The sequence below is a fragment of the Pholis gunnellus genome (genome assembly GCF_910591455.1).
Source record: "Pholis gunnellus genome assembly, chromosome: 6".
Classification (NCBI taxonomy): domain Eukaryota; kingdom Metazoa; phylum Chordata; class Actinopteri; order Perciformes; family Pholidae; genus Pholis; species Pholis gunnellus.
Genome location: NC_136532.1, coordinates 8,928,473 through 8,945,747, shown reverse-complemented (window position 1 = coordinate 8,945,747; position 17,275 = coordinate 8,928,473). Strand labels below are relative to the sequence as shown.

At 43.2% G+C, this 17,275-nt stretch overlaps 1 protein-coding gene across 1 annotated transcript; it reads left to right on the top strand.

Annotated features, from left to right (window-relative positions):
• Nucleotides 1-5,887: 5,887 nt before the first annotated feature.
• mapk4 (mitogen-activated protein kinase 4) lies at nt 5,888-16,584 on the top strand (the record flags this gene model as incomplete). Its single annotated transcript, XM_079161984.1, has 8 exons — nt 5,888-6,254; nt 6,786-6,961; nt 12,545-12,689; nt 14,200-14,282; nt 14,585-14,663; nt 14,931-15,150; nt 15,312-15,477; nt 15,628-16,584. 8 exons carry the CDS (start codon nt 5,888-5,890, stop codon nt 16,582-16,584), a joined length of 2,193 nt encoding a protein of 730 aa, XP_079018110.1.
• Between the last annotated feature and the right edge of the window lie 691 nt (nt 16,585-17,275).

Below are 17,275 nucleotides of genomic sequence, written 5' to 3'. Positions count from 1 at the left end.
GATGCCAGTGATTTTCATGATGATTGGTATGGTGATATGGTGATTTTAGTTTTTTGCCTAACCTCCAGTGGCTAATGACTTTCCCTCTGTCTCCAGCTACTATTCCATTTGAAGTACTTATAAAAGAACCTGTGTTACTCCCCTGGAAATAGTTTCAGGGAATTTAAATCACAGATGTCTCAAATTACTTAAAAATGCCAACAAGAAGTTATTTTTGTAACTTTCATCTTGGCTGGTACATCATATAGCACCGTTTTATTTGCTGCCATCTCATCTCTTAGTTGGAAATAACACCGGGTTGTGATGTTGCAGTGCTTCAGAAGCTGTGCCAGTGCAGTCAAATAAAAAAATGCCCACATAAAACAGTAGAAAGTATTGTTTCGTGCCTTTGTGTGGCACCACTGTGGCCCAGTCATGACGAAAGCATATCAAAACCCTGACATAGAGACAAGAAGACTGATCGGTCAAAGGCGATACTTTGATGTGAGGATGATGAAATAGCTTTATGGGATTTCAAGAACACTGTGCGATTTTGAAAGGGAAAGAAAGGACTTTTATCTTTTTAATGCAAAATGGTCTTCCATATGTTTTCTGACAGCTTTCCTTATCACCAAATAAAAACATAAAAAAAATACTTTTCTCTGACGCAACTGCAACAAAAGTATTTGACAATTTCCTCTTCACTACATTCCACTTAGAAAGCTCGTCTTATCTGGCCAACTCACAGGAAAAGGTGCAGATACACACCTGGAAGATGTCAAGTCTGTTTGAGAGCTTCACAGTTGTTTGGTAAGGGGTGAGCATTTCTCTGTCACTTTCATTTGACTAACAGCACCAGCTCTCTGATTACAACCTGCCCTCTGTTATTACAAAGGAATCACTGACCCATCGTTTCATGGCTTGCATTTAGTAAATTATTCATCAGATTTCTGCATAACTTTTAAAAATGTAACTAAAAGTTTCCAATGAAATAAAAGTAAAAAGACAGTGCCGTCTCCAGGTTGGTGAGTGAACATCTTTAACTCTACTGTCATGCAATCTTGCCAAAAACAATAATAACTCACCAAGCGTTCTGCCTGCTTAGCAGCGGCTGAGTTGCGGCAGGTTAGCGGATAGCCCAGGGGTCGGCAACCTTTACTATCCAAAGAGCCATTTTGCCCTATTTTCCACCAAATAAAATTCGTCTGGAGCCGCAAAAGCTATTTGATGTCAAATTTCTCGCCACATATCAAGCAAACAGGTAAGCCAACATCGTTGGCAGTGAAAGCAAATGAATACGTCCACGCAGAATTAAACTCTCCATTTACCTCCGTGACTTTTCTTCTTTTGGATTTATCCATTGATAGTTTACCGAGGGCGGAGGTCTGCAAATCATGATCAATCAATTACAAGGAAAGACGATTCTTGTTGTTAGATGTAAGTGGCGGATCGCGTAGCGTGGTCGTTTTTGATCATATTTCCATTTTGCTCGACAAGGTTCGAATCTAGGTTGATGCGATCTTCCCATAAATATATTTTCTTCAATGTATTTCTTCATACGTGGCTGTGATGTACTGCTCACTTATACAATCGTAATCCCCGCAATATATATGAGATGTGGCTTTTAGATCTCCAGCAATATGTTTGTGAATGTTTGACGAATCTGGCAACAGAGGCAGAAAACAGCTGCTGCTGTTACTCGAACACAACACAAGCACGGAAGGGAAACCAGTAGGTTTGAAAACCAGTAGGAAGTAACACCGGCACCCACTGCATGCCCAGTGTAAGTGAATAGTCACGTGATATTCGTTTTCAGGCCTTTTAGTCTGGAACTCGAAAACAATGCTGAAACGCCTTGTGGACGGAGATAGTTTTTGTTTGTTAAAACTCGTATTAAACGTATTAGTGTGGATGTAGTCGATGATGCCTCAGGGAGCCGCAGCAGACGGGCCGAAGAGCCGCATGCGGCTCCGGAGCCGCGGGTTGCCGACCCCTGGGATAGCCGAACACACCATCCAAAACACAAACTGCAGCTGTGAGGTACACAGCAGTGTGTGCACAAGTTGTTCCGTTAGCTGTTAGCCAAACAGAGTAGCAGATGGGGGGTCGAGGATGCACTTAGCTTTGTTATCACTAGTGGACCCTGCTGGTCAGGGGCCGGTTAAGAGCCATGAGTGAGGAGTCAGCAGGCAGTCAATGGCTTTATGAAACAGGCAATGAAAGGTGTTTTGAGAAAGTGTGAGTCACCGCAACCTCGAGAGGTTCTTGAGCATGCAGCCATTACTGGGCACTAGAATATTGTGCAGTTTGCTCCAGCAGAAAACGAGATTAGCCGAGGACAGACACCGAGGTGAACAGTCACTCACTAACGGACGCACACGTGGACCCTTCATGACAATTCCACCAGAGATAATAATCACCTCAGACAACGCTCAATAATTGTTGTTTTAATTGTTGTTTTATTTGAATGGTAATAAATGAATTTCCAGTGTAATCAAGCTGTTTTTTTTGTGTTTTTAAGTTTCATCTCACAGAGGTGATATGCGTATATGTATCACCCAACAGTATAGACTTTCTACATATCTCTTGTACAACTTGAACAAACCTTTATTTCTCATTGGGGTCCATGACATTTCCTCCTCATGTCATCCTTGCTGCTGTAAGAAATAGTATTTCTCTATGAACAAAGGATCCTCTCTTCTTCTCTCTGGGGGAATCTCAAACACAAATGTTGCACATGCATGTCTGGATGGTATGATAATCCAGCTAGAATACGATGGAGGCTGATTTGGACTGTCCTTAAATACAGTTAAATATGACCCCTCTAACTTTCATATATTGTTACTTTATTTCATCGGTAGGTTTGGAGAGGTTAAGGGTAATTAGGGCGCTAGAGAGAGAGAGAGAGAGAGAGAGAGAGAGAGAGAGAGAGAGAGAGAGAGAGAGAGAGAGAGAGAGAGAGAGAGAGAGGAAAAGTGTGAGAGGGGATTGGTACTTAATCATCCATGGTGCAATGGGATAGTGTGTGAAGCCACTGAGGTCTGGCAGATGTATCTGTATCGGGGTGATCCCTCTCTCCCCCCTCCCTCAGATCACTCCTCTGACAGAGAGCGGACAGAGTCGCCCACAATAACCGGCTCTACAGCAGCCTCTGGCTTATCTCATCTCGACGGATCGCCCCCGGTGTATCATCTAAATCACACAGACATAAGAGGGAGAGAGAGAGAGAGATGCGGCCGGGTTTCACTTTGCTTTCCTTCCAAGGACCCGTTTCTCTCTTCTATCTTTCCCCCGGATCTTTGTTTCTGGACGGCAGACTGCGGCTGCCTGATGTTCCGGTGAGTAGCTGGTTGCTGCTGTTACCTTTCTTTCTTCTTCCTCTTGTTATTCCACTCCGAACATATACTGACGCGGATAAGACAACGTGAAGCTGGCTGAGAGGGGAAAAAAGCACGGATCTGTTTGTCGTTGGTATACTTATTTTGTCTTTCTTTAAAGAAATGGGGCTTTGTGTTGTATGCACTTCAGCCTCTCTGTTTTTGTTCTGTCAGATGGGGCGTTAGTATGTAGACACACAAAGGCAGCCGCATGAAGCCAGTGTGCAGAGAGGATGCAGCGGTTCCCATCTTAATAACCACAACTGCTTGAACGCCTGTTGGGAAGTAAATTAAATTAAAAAGAAGAAAGAGAACAGTAAGGGACGCAGAAGCAGCTGCACACAGAGTACAACAGGATGGACCCTCTCTGTTCCCATCGACTATCATTGGTTCAGCGTAGAAAACAGTTCAAATGTATACTGCCTTGTCATAAATTAAAGGATATTTCAAGCCAGTGTGATATGTAAAACAAATGTTGACAATTGGCTTCACAATTGCAAATTAATACATTTTACTGCACTGCATCAAATAAATTATTATTATTATTTGTAACATGTATTCTAGTTGCATAGCTTTAAGAAATATGGAAAATAAATGCGAACACCGAGCACCATCTCCAGTGGTTATGCATTATATATAAAGTTAGCCCAGTCCTGCGCCTCCCACCCAGCAACACTGTCAACGCTTCCTCTCTCTCTGTCTCTCTGTTCTCACCCCACACTCTTTCAGCCTCTGACAGTCAGCCCGATTGGAGGTTAGCATTATCATGGAGTGTGTTTGTAAGTATTTTGAAGGCTGTTATTGAGAGCACATCCCGTGTTTCTAGAGAGGGAGAGAGCTGATACTCAAGCCTGCCCTCAGGCCTTTGACAGCAAAGGGATTTGTTTTATGGATTGATGGCTTGTTTGAGTTCTTGCAGCCCAGGGATCTACCACTATATGACCCTTTCAAGGGGTGAAAATATAACTCAAATGTCAGGTAGGTTTATTAACCTTTAATCAGACAAAATTAAAGTTATGTTGTGTGACGTAAACAGAAAATGCAACAAGAAAAGTGTTTTTCATTGAAAACAGTGCTGCCCTGATAAACTACTTCGTTGTTTGTCCCCCATGCTGGGAAATGTCAGAAGCGTCATACAGCAGATATTAAAAGCATCACTGAATTGACGTGCTTATGCATTAAGTTGCTGGTGTAGATTTGGTTTCACTGCCTTTCAGTGTTATGCAACGGCAACCCTCCTGGGACAGACTCTGTTAACACACTGGCTCTGTTGCTGTGCAACTTTCATCTTTATCTTCTCTCCTGTTCACCCCAGTTCTTCTTTTCCTCTCCAGCAGCGGCAGCAGCTGCGGCAGCACGTGTGTTGAGCGACTCACCTAATAGCAGCATCTTTCCACGGTGACCACCACCTGATGCTGAAACCCCTGCATTCATGAGAAGGCAACAGGAAAAGCAAATTACTGAGGGATTAAACGCATGCACACTTATTCACATGCACACACAGAGAGTACCACAGTCCCGGGATTTGCCCGCTGTCCAACTGTGGATCTCACACTGAATGAACTTGTCTGACTGACTCATGGGAGAAGAGGATGAGTCTCATTGAATACAACTCATATAACACCCACCTCCTTTCTTCTACCTCACCATCGAAGGCTTTGACTGGTCGATGATGATTACAGATTTATAAAAAACACAGCCGAGACTGAGAGAGAGTGCAGAGCAGGCCGTCCGCCTGCTGCTGTCCCATAATCTACACATGTAAGAGCAGGATCAGCCACACAGAGGGCTGTTTCTATGGATACCCCAGCCCTGGGTAGTATTAAGTAAGAAGACTCACTGATAACCTGACTATCTCTTGCGCGCAAAGAAAATATGAGGAGAGATGAGAAGTGCATTGCTGCAGCAGACTAAGGCATCAAATAACATCTTTGGATCAGAGAAAGATATCGTCGTGAAGAGGAAAATGTTGAAGGAAAAACCCGTTATTTTTAAACATGTTCTGTGGATGCTTTAGACTCCTTGTCCTAAACACCCCAAATGTTGTTATATGCTTCCCAGAGGATTCTCAGCTGGTTCAGTGAAAGGCTGATTTAATAAGAATCTACCCACGCCCACGAAGGACAGGAGGAGGAGGTGAAGATGATGCACAAAGACACTACCTAGGCTTGAAGGAAATACCTTCTTTTTTAACCTGCTTGCAAGTACAGCTCGAACTCATCAGCCCCAAATCTGGATAAAATAACCCTATACTGCAATAATTGCGGGTCCCTAAAACTGCCACCACCGGATAAATTGTGGAACTGAATTTGGATCTTGTCTACATGAAAACAGACATCTATGTGCACCAGCTATCAAGAGAAAAATCAGGTCTTAAGTTAGGGTTCTGGACTCAACAGAAAGATGTAACATCATGTGCATTAGACTATAACAAAGCACGTTTAATCTACATATTGTTGGAGATCCATCAAGCTTGAGGTACCTGGAATCCATCTGTCATCTGTTCACTAACACTTTCAGACTGAGCTATCATGGCCAGACAGGACACCCCCCTCTTCCTCCATGGCTTTGACCTGGGTGGTCACTTTGTTGACCTTCGACCTCTTGGCACGGGTGTTACAGGCCTGGTTCTCTCAGCTGTGGACCAGCGCACCGGACTGCGTGTGGCAATCAAAAAGTTGGCGATGCGGGATGCCGTGACGGTGAAGCACGCTCTGCGCGAGGTCAAAATCACCCGCCGGTTGCACCATGAAAATGTGGTGAGGGTCCATGAGGTTTTGGCGCCGTTTGGACGACCACTGCCCAGAGACCCGACCCAGCTGAGTGCCCTGTACATCGTCCAGGAATGCATGGAGACGGACCTGGCTCGGCTGCTGGAGCAAGGTCCGCTAACCACAGGTATGGGAAACAAAAGGGAAAAAATTCAAGCTATAAACAAACACACAGTATTATTCTTCTTAAATTTGGACAGTTATTTTATTTACACTACAGTGTGGCGCTTCATGGTGAAACACTGCTGAAATGCACTGCTGGCTTTGTGTACACTGTGATTTATTGGATTTCATGGCGGTCCTTTTGAGACACTCTCTTACTGAGACTTTATTCACAATTCACACATTTGAAAAGCACATCACGATTTTTGCCCAAAATGTGTTGATTCATTCATTCAGCTTGTTTGCTTCCTTTTCATAAAAAAAATGCTTGATAAGTATTGGAATGATGCAAACCATCATTTTGACATATGTGCCATAAAAGTTTTGCCCAAATCCACAAGTCATTACCCAAAACGTGCTCCTGCACAGTACCGTTCACTCATTCATGTTGTGTGACAAATTACTGAGTTATGAATAGGCATCGTTCTGGTAATTACACGAGTGAGAATAGAAGCGCTGCTGTGTATCCTGACATCTAATTGTTGTCCTTCAACAGGTCACGCTACTCTGCTGTTCTACCAGCTGCTGAGGGGACTGAAGTTCATCCACTCAGCGAACGTCTTGCACAGAGATCTGAAGCCTGCCAACATATTCATCAACACAGATCAACTGCTGCTCCAGATTGGAGACTTTGGGCTGGCCAGGATAGTCGACCCTCATTATTCTCATAAGGTAAAGGGGAAGGAAACCCACCACACAAACACATACCGCAAGCAGATTCACACTCACACATACAGAAATGATGATGGTTGCCTTGGTTGTACGCATTATGCTAGTAGTTGGATGTCTTATTTCTCAAAGTGAACAAAGACTTTGGCTGATTACCAAACATGACATACACGTTTAAAATAATCAGCAACACTTGTACAAACATTTCCAGCCTTAACCTAACTACTCTCAGTGATCTTTCTGGGGCATGTATGTGTCCCAAATGTGCCAAGTGTTCTTTTGACCGGAGGCCAATAAAGGCCTGTGATCATCATTTGATCTTTCTCTGATTTAATTTAATCCATAATCTTCAGAGGACAAGCATAACAGATTTATGTCCACATAACATTGGCTGCATTATCTTGTTTTGATACTTTTTGATACTTGTTTTGCAAAAATGTATTATATTTTCAATATTCAAAGCCAGGAAAGTTGATTCAGTTTGGAGGATTTTTGATTCTCCACAATTGCAGTCTGAAGCAGTGTGGGCCGTTCTTCTGCTGAGGGATGAATCTATGGGATAGTATTGTCATATCATCATTATCTCTGCTGCCTCTCATTGAGGTAGAGCTGTTATCAAGGAGGAGAACTCCTTGCACTCCGGTCTTGTGTGCTTATCAGACAGCAGTGCACAAATCCTTGTCCTTGTGTTGCGATGAAAAAACCGCAGGATTGGATACTATTGCAAAAGAATCCACCCATAGAAAATCAGTACGTTTGCACACATGTTTTGTCCCCATCACAATTGAAACGTGTAATAATTGATGCCTGGTGTCCTCTCAATGTGGTCTCAGGTGACATCAACGACGTCATCCGCCTGATTCTGATAAAGATCCAGATTCTAAAAAGTACACCGCCTCACCAAATACAGCCAGAATAACAAAATCTCAAACTTGAAACTGAAAAGTGTTTTAGGTGTAACTCCTTCACCTCTTTTCACCTCGATTGCAGTGCAACCAGGCGTCTTTTTTTCTATTGCATCTCCGATTACACACCCCCATGTCTGATGTTGCCGACCTGTCTTTCACACAAGGCCTCCTCTCCAGTTCCAAACCCTGCTATTACAGTAACATCTTCTTCACAAACCTGGTATCGAGTTTTGTGCTAATCAAACCCAGTGATTAGCCTGTCTATTGTACATAAAGGCTTCTGAGAGAATAATGTGACAATTTACTGCTCCATTGTTCTTCTTTATTATGCACGAAGATCCCACAGAAATACTGTAACACTAGCAGGGCAGGGCAGGATGTGTGTGTGTGTGTGTGTTTGTGTGTTTTTTTGGGTCTGTGCATGTGAAGGGGAGCTCTTGCGAAAGACGATCTTTGTCAGCTCAGAACACGGGACCGGGGATCAGCTGGATGCAGACACAGGGGGTGCGTCTGGAGGGAAGGAGGAGAGGCGGGGGGGGGGGGGGGGGGGGGATGGGTCGGCAGAGAACAGATGAGGAGCAAGGGTGATAAATATTGAGTCACGGAAGGGTGAAAGGAGGGGAGGTGAAAAGTACAAAGGCAAAGAGAGAAGGAGGCTGCGCAAAAGACCAGACAAGAAGAGAAAAAGCAGAGAAAAAGTGAGAGAGACAAAGGTAGTTTGGGTCATGCAGGAAGACGGTTTACTTCTATCTCACTCTGCTCCCCTGTGTGTGTGTGTGTGTGTGTGTGTGTGTGTGTGTGTGTGTGTGTGTGTGTGTGTGTGTGTGTGTGTGTGTGTGTGTGTGTGTGTGTGTTTGTGTGTGTGTGTGTGTGTGTGTGTCTGTGTGTGTGTGTGTGTGTGTTTGGGTGCATATTTTGCTTTCACATTGTGTACCTACAGAAAATGCTCTGCCTGTTATAGAACACAATGTTCAGATTACTGCACTGTCGCAAGGTAGGTATATCAAGAGATAGATAGATAGGTCGATAGATAGATAGATAGACGGATAGATGGTAAGTCCTACACTTAAATGTTAAAATGTGTCTGCCGTGTGCATATTGCTTATAAACATGCATAATTCACTTGAAGCTATTGTTGATTTATTGAAGATGTAATGCCACAACAAGTGCTGCATCTCAGCTCATTCAGATAGTATTTCTCTCTTGTCTGGTGCTGCAGTATCAGCCTCTTTCTTTGCAGACGTCAGCCTCAAAGCTTTGATAATGGAGATGCATTAATAACCAATAAGACTGCTGGCTGCACATTACATTCTAATTTTAAACTGCTGACATGGTTTGAATTGTTCTGCCGTGGACATTGGAAGTTAGTTAGGAGTCTGGCAGCTGATGTGTTTGTAAGACATCAATTTGTCATTGGTCATTAGCGTTAAGATTGCATTACCGGAGTGTGTGTGTGTGTGTATGACGATGAGTGTGTAAGATGATGCTGGCCTATTTGTGATGCTGTGTTGACACCAAAGCAGATGCCTGCAGTGAATGTGCTAGCATCCTCTCTCTAATTTAATAATGCAGAACCAAAGCGCTGCTTTTTCAAAAAGAAATGTGGTAATTGGCGTGGGTAGTATTGACTTCAGCTGTGATGGGAAATTCACAGATAGTGCTAACTTTCATATTTGGCCATAAAAAATAGATAGATAGATAGATAGATAGATAGATAGATAGATAGATAGATAGATAGATAGATAGATAGATAGATAGATAGATAGATAGATAGATAGATACTTTCTTCATCCCCAGGGGAAATTTGTAAAAAACAAGATTGGTGGCTCTGTTTTTATGTCTCGTTAGCTTTGCTTCCAAATAGGGTCCTTGCATCACTGTTGAACTTTATCAGGTTTTATATTGTCATATTTGGATGATTGCTTATAAACTGCATGTGTGTATATATGTTTGTGTATGTGTATGTTTATGAGATAAAGTTTACAAATTCATTGATGAGAAGCGGAGAAGGAATGGGAAGAAATAAGTATATATCCTACTCCTTTCCATACTCATTTATTGAATTTATGTATATGTTTATTGTTCATGTAATTTTTATTATTTTGTTTTCATCTTTTATTATCTGTTTTTTTTAAATATTAGAAATAAGTAAATAAAAGAATAAATAAAACAGTAACATTGGCTAGTTTTGATTGAACGACTTATTTTCAATGAACTATAATCCCTCCAAAGAAGTCACTCTTACCTTTTCTCATTGCTTTTACAGTGTCTTGGTCTGTGTTTTATCACAGTGTGTTTTGCCAACACACTGTGACTCTGCAGTTAGGGTCGAAGTGAGGCTGTTTGACGAGCTGTCTAGATGTGCGCCTCTGACTACACAGGCAAACATTTACTCAGGGAAAAAGAGACGACAGAAAGGTTGAAAGGAGAGAGAAGGGAAACATCGGCCGAGAAAACATTATTTGTGATGCTGTTTTCTGTCAACGGCAGTAGGAACTTGGAGTGTGTATGTGTCAATGTCACCTGCTGAGGCAGCGCTGGATCTGCACAGAAATTATTCATGACCTGGATGAAGGAGAGAAAGGGGGTGGAAAGGTGAACGAGGAACGATTATTGGAAAATAGAGAGAAAAGAAGGGTCGAAAGTGACGGAGAAGGGAGTAGGAGTAGACAGGTATAAATAAGCAGAGTGGAGCTGCATCTGACAAGAAGAGAAGGAGGGATGAAACAGGTGAGGAAGGAGGTGAAGCAAGCAGGGTGGCAAAAAGAGAGAGATGGGGTGAAGTGTGAAGAAAGAAGACAGGTAGGGGAGACAGTCATAGCTGAAGGTGAGATAGAAAAACACTGCGATAAGTTGAGATTAATGGAACGGATGGAGAGAAAAATGGGAAGTGATGACGGGGGGAGAAAGTCGAGAGGAAAGGAAAGGAGTGAAGAAGAAAGACAACAAGCATTTTATATTGTTGAATAGCTGTGAATAGTAAGAACAGAGCACATCTGTGCATCATTTTGTGAAACAGAGACCTAAATATGTTTCTTTTTCTGTTCAAAGCAGTCTCCAAATCTGTTTCATGATTAACTTCAAATCATTTTCCATCCTTAAAATAAAAAACAAAACATGGCTACTCCCTGAAAGACACTGTCTTTCAAATGCTTATCGGGACCCAGACATGAGAGCTCACATTGTAGAGGCTTATCAGCAAAGAGGGACAGTCAGATAGAAGACAAGGTGAGTGTGTGTTTGTCAGACCATCATTGAGCACTCAGCATCATTTTCTGCTCTGTCATCTGCTGACACACAGTCGGTGATGAGGGAGGGCATGGAGGGGGAGGCAGTAACTAAGGCTCAGTGTAGGGTTCAGTAGTAGAGAGCAAAGAAGGAGTAGATAAGCAGGGTACACATAATGTAGGGGTAAAGAGGAAAGGAATGATTGGAGAGGAGAGGTGACACAAGAGGAGCAAAGGGAAGAAGAGAAACGGCAGGGCTGAAGTTCAATTCATCGCTCCTTATTCACAGATGTAACATGTTGTATTCTTTGAGGAATGTAACTCCAAGCTGGTGCGAAAAAACTCAAAGAGCCGTTTTGACACAAATTCTTCGGCCAGGCTGATTTTTATGTAGAGGCACGTTGCTGGAAGTGATGTATAAGATGGAACATCGCCGTGGGTGGCTCTGAGTCATGTCCTGAACCTGCTGATCAAGACAAAACTCACTAAAATGATTTTACCTTCTTCAAATATGAAGAGGGAATTAGCTTTTCAGCTGTCAAATGAAATGTAAAACCATTTTGGGCCAGAACTAAAATGTAATCATCATCGGGGCTATGCCCTGCTTCGTGGGATGACATGCTGGTGTTACAAGTGACCCGAGATGGCCCAAAAGACTCACAGAGCAATTTTGTGTTGTAAGTGAAGGGCGTTTGAGATTTTGTAAGGTCGGAGTGGAGCGATTACAGAAAGTGAGAAGTGGAGTGATCGGCGACGAGGGTACTGATAATAGCAACAGGCAAAAAACGTCTTGTAGATAAATCTGGTTTGTATGTGAATACACTTGCCTGTGGCTCATCTCCATGCTCAGTGTTATTCGCAAGGTGAACATTTACAAAAGTAAAAGGCAGAAGGGAGTCTTGTCGGAGCAGCCCTAATGAGAGGACGTGTGTTGTTAAACAGCAGAGCATCAAAGGCTCGGTGAAACTCAGTAACTGCAGGTAGAGATTCATGGGAATGTTTTTAGTTTCCATCCATAGCTGATGTAAAATGATGATGTCTTTTTAAAAGATATTTATATAATATTTGTATATACACCTATTTCTTACACATACTTGTGACAGTCCTGTCTATTCTTTACCTTTATTTGTCCAGCTTTGTTGTCTCTGTCCCTCGCTGTTATGTCTTTTTGAGAGCAATGCAAAAGGATGTAGTCAAATTTCTTGCTACGGGTACACATACTTGGCCATAAATGCGATTCTGATTCTTATTCTTGCACTACCACTACAAAATGAATACCAAACACACTGTCAGTCAAGTGCATGCAGGCTTACAAGTACACTGCTAATGGTGAGAGCTGCTAACAAGCCAATCTGCTGCATGCTCATCACTAAGGTACTATATCATTCTGCCTTTTAACTTCCCTCTTTCACCTATTGTTCTCTCACTCACACCCTCGCCTCCCTCTCCAGGGCTATCTGTCCGAGGGTCTGGTAACTAAGTGGTATTGTTCCCCCCGTCTGCTCCTGTCCCCCAACAACTATACCAAGGCCATTGACATGTGGGCCGCTGGCTGCATACTGGCTGAGATGCTCACTGGACGCATGCTGTTTGCAGGTACCTCCACAGTTTGTCACACGGTGTCCACAAAAACACCCATGACCTTGATGTCCTGCAGTAACGTCATGAGTTTGCTCATCATTTATTTGATGGCATATTCAAAAATGATTACATCATTAGTATTCAGGAGAAACATCTTTTTCTACCATCTTCGCAACAATAAACACTGACCTAAATAAGATATAGCATTTAAATCAGGCTTCTTTGAGTGAATACAGTAGTAATCAGGTAAATCAGTGGTATTCAAACACATCCTGTCAGTCTCTTGTTAACTTATGTAAAGTTCTTACTTGCAAAAAACAGTGCTTATGGATAAGGTGGCATCAAGTGAGAGCTATAAGGACAGTTTTTCTGTCCTCCACCAAAGATGCTTTATTCTCTTTCTTCAGGCTACTTCTTTGCCTGACCAGCATAACAATGATGATAGAGAAATTCTCGCTGTCTGAAGCAGATGTAGTTCTTCCTTACAGGCTTTTTTGACCTCCACCAGCCCTCTACACCACAGGAGAGATGGTGCCATAAGCTCGATGGCGTCATCTGTTCCTCTCTGCTAGAATTTCACACATGGATTGTTAGAGATGTTTGCCTTGCTGTTCACTTAAGCACCAGAGATTACATGTCACAACTATTTTTGTTTACCATAGGAGAAGCAATGCACTCTCATCAAAATACACTACCACGGTTTGCTTGATGCTCAGTGGTGAATGTGTTGATATAGCACCACCTTCTGGTTACCACTGGCTTGACGGAAACATTTAAAGGGCAAATTCCTAACTCTATCCAATGAATGTAAAAGGCTGCACTGCTCTGCTCTGAGCTGAAAGGGTTGAGCGAGTTGCATTTGTGCTTAAACCACGGTCAGTGACTTCAAAATGTTTTTTTCTCCAGCCATCAGTTGTCAAAAGTAAAATTGAGTGTTGAGCTTTACAGCATCTGATTAGTCCAAGTCCGACCCTCAACAAACTCGGTTAGATGTTTTAGGTTATAAAGGTTTAACATTAGGATTGGGCCATGGTTGGGTGTTGCCAATGTTAATAGGATTTATATACGACCTGCAAGTAAGTGCGGGTAAACAAGTTGCAAGTATTGCAGAAACAAAACTTCCCTGGTGGACAAAATGCTATTTGTGGCCTCAGACCAGACCCTACCTCTTCAACAGATCATTAATCAAAGGGAGGAGAAAAACATTAAGATGCAAGAGGTAACATTTTATGTGATTTCAATTACTGTAATTGAAATTTCAATTACTGTTATAAAGGGTCTTAGAGTGGTGATTTCTAGACACAGTTTAAATTGAAAACCATTTAAATAGTTAACTGCAGAGTGTTCCATCCTGTCTGCATATTTTTATTGAACCTTATACCTAAACCATTTCTTTCTCTCGACAGCTCACACCAGTTATTCCTGTGTTTAACTCTAATTGGTCACCTTTTTTTTCTTTCTGCTTATGTAACTGATCCTCTGTCCTCTCTCTACTTGCCCCTGATTGGCCGGTTCCCTCTCCCAGGAGCTCACGAGCTGGAGCAGATGCAGCTGATTCTCGACACAGTGCCGGTGTTGAGAGAAGAGGACAGGCAGGACCTGCTACAGGTGACGCCTCAGTGGCTGCTGCCTGTCCTATGTCTGCAAACTGATCGTTTAAATATGGAACAGGGTGTCATTGTCGTGTAATGTTTGCAGCGTCAGTCTGAAAAATATTCAGTCTACAGACAAGGTTAAATGTGCACTCCATTTTTTCCATCATGGGCCCTGGCTGTGTTTTGCTTTCTACTAGAATACGCTTCATAGTAAGCATATTCAAGTTAAGTGGAGTGTCTTGAAATGTACAAAAAGGAATAACCACAGCAGAATTATGCACATATTTCAACCTCACTGTCATCCTTTTTCCCTAGGTGATGCCTTCATATGTCAGTCATGGATGGAGAGTCAAGAAACCCTTTTCTGAAGTGCTTCCTGAAGTGGATGCTCAGGGTGAGCAGAGGGAATTGAGTAGTGGTAAGAAGAGGAATCTCAAGCAGTATGAAATAGAACAGGGACCATTAAGAGTGAAAAATATACAGAAGACAGCAGCTTCTCTGAGCTGTGAAGGATGAAGAGATGATTGGGTAGGCTGGAGAGGTTTAGAGGTCTAACACAGATAATTTAGCCCTGAGAGAAGATGGTGCATGAGAATATTCTTTTCAAGAAATGCACTTCATGGACACTGCATATTATTTCACCTCCTCCTTCTTCTCTCAGCTGTGGACTTCCTTGAGCGCATCTTGACCTTTAACCCCATGGATCGGCTGACAGCTGAAGCGGCGCTATCCCACCCGTTCCTCCAGCAGTACTCCTGTCCAGAGGACGAACCCACCTCATCGCATCCCTTCCGTATCGAGGACGAACTGGAGGACAGCCTCGTCACCGAGCAGAACCTCAGCAACAGCAACAGTCAGGCCTCCAGCATCCATTGGGAGAGGTGTGTCGATTTTTGTTATTAGCTGGAACAGAAAAGTCTCGCAAAGCATAATGAGACACAAGAAACTATTTCCGTCGTAAATACGTATATCAGACTGAATAAACTGCACAGCAAAGTTATTATAAGACTAATATTAATACTTCATTTCTGCCCATCTGCAGGTACGAGAACAGCTTATCAACAGATATATCCTGGCAGCAGTCAGGCGGGAGGTGTCGCTGCATGCCCCCTGGCCACACGACTTCTGACCTGGGAGACACCACAGAGGATGAGGAGGTGCAGAGAGACCCCCGGGCCAGTACCACCTCACTATTAGAGGAGGCGCAGGTTGGATAAACTTTGTCATTTCCCCCCATTCTATACTAGTAACAAATTAGAACGAGTCAAAGCACTGAAACACACAACATGAATATGTCCTCCTTCCCTTTTTTTTACCTTCTCCATCCCCACTTGCTTCTCCCCATCTATCTTGTATAGGTGGACCCACGTAAGTATTCCCACAGCAGCTCAGCTGAACGCTTCCTGGAAAACTCTCACTCCTCTCTGGAACGGGCCTGTGGTTTGGCGTACGGGGAACTGGACTGTGGCCGCTCCTGTGACTACAAAGTGGGCTCTCCTTCTTATCTGGATAAAATTGCCTGGAGGGAGGGCAAGCCTCAACACTACTCAGAGCCTAAGCTGATCCTGGATCTGTCTCATTGGAAGCGTAACACTAGCAGCCTCCCCGTGCCTGCTGAGCCTATTGGTAGCAGCGTGGAAGACCTGGGAGAGATGAAGGAGGAGGAAATAGAGGAGAAGAAAGAGGAGGAGACAGGGGATTTATTCCAGGAGATCTCTCGCTGGGTTGAGAGCACCCAGTCTCGCCTGCACTCACCCAGTCCCAGTCCTTCTTTGGAGCCGCGTTCACCCTCCTGCTTCACCTCCTCTCCCCCTCTCCCTCTCTCCCCAACTGACCTCCCAACTCCAGTCTTCCACTACACGGAAGTTGTCCGGCAACCATCAGATGAATATGATGAAGACAGACTGAGCCCACTTCAGCCAGTCATGTCTTCCTGTAATTCCCTTCCCTCACTTCTCCCCTCATCTCCCACCTCTCCGCTTCCTCCTCGGTCACCTCAAACAGTGTCTCCCCCGACCTCGCCACTTTTTCCTTCCCCAGAATCTCAACTCCTTTCCTCTACTTCCTCCACTTCTCAGCCAGTAAATGATGATTCCTTGGAGTCACTTCCTGTCAAGCAAAAAGAGCGGCTGTTCGACCTGGACGTGTTCATATCCCGAGCACTGAAACTGTGCAGGCAGAATAAGGAGAAAGCAGAAGGGAAGAGAGGAAAGGAGGGAGGATGGAGGGAAGAAAGCAAACAGACAAATATGAATCGAAAGGTGCCCAGGCTTCCAGAGCACAGGACTCCACCACCACAGACTCCCAACTCTTGATGTTGAATTTAAACTTCAGGTGCACCACAGTATAGCTTCATAATGGGTAGCACTTCCAAATGCTCATAGTGCTTTAGGGGTTCTCATGGTTGAATATGCTGCTTGAGCATTAGACTTTAGTGTTAGCAGTCTTTTTGTCACTATTACAATGACACGCTGTGACTAAAATTGCTCCTAAACCAACAATCCTGTAGCTTTGTCAAGAGGAGCTCTCAAGCAATACGAGGTCAGAAAGCATTCGGATTCAACTCAATTAACCATGCTTAGCATTGCAAATATCTAAGATTTGTTCTAATTAAGAATATTTAGAAATACTTTTCTAATTAATGATTGTGGTATTACTGGTTTGCGGTCATTTGGCAAGTTAAAGATGGGTCGGACCTTGACTCGATAGCTACAGTAACAGTAACAAATGGTGAGAGATCACTTAATCTGTTTTACGTTTGCGTTAGATTTTTGTTTCTAAAGATCCCTTGCTGTATGTCAGTCAGTCAGTCATTTTTTCAAAATGTCAGACAGTCTTCCAATGGTGATGTTCACCGAATAATGATTATGACACGGAAAATGCTTTTTCCAAATTTCTCTGAATGTACAAACCGAAAACAATCAGTGAAATGATGCTATCTCGTGTACCATAAGGATTCTATCTGTTGCTATTTTACCAGTCCCACAGTGACTTAATGAGCTCCAT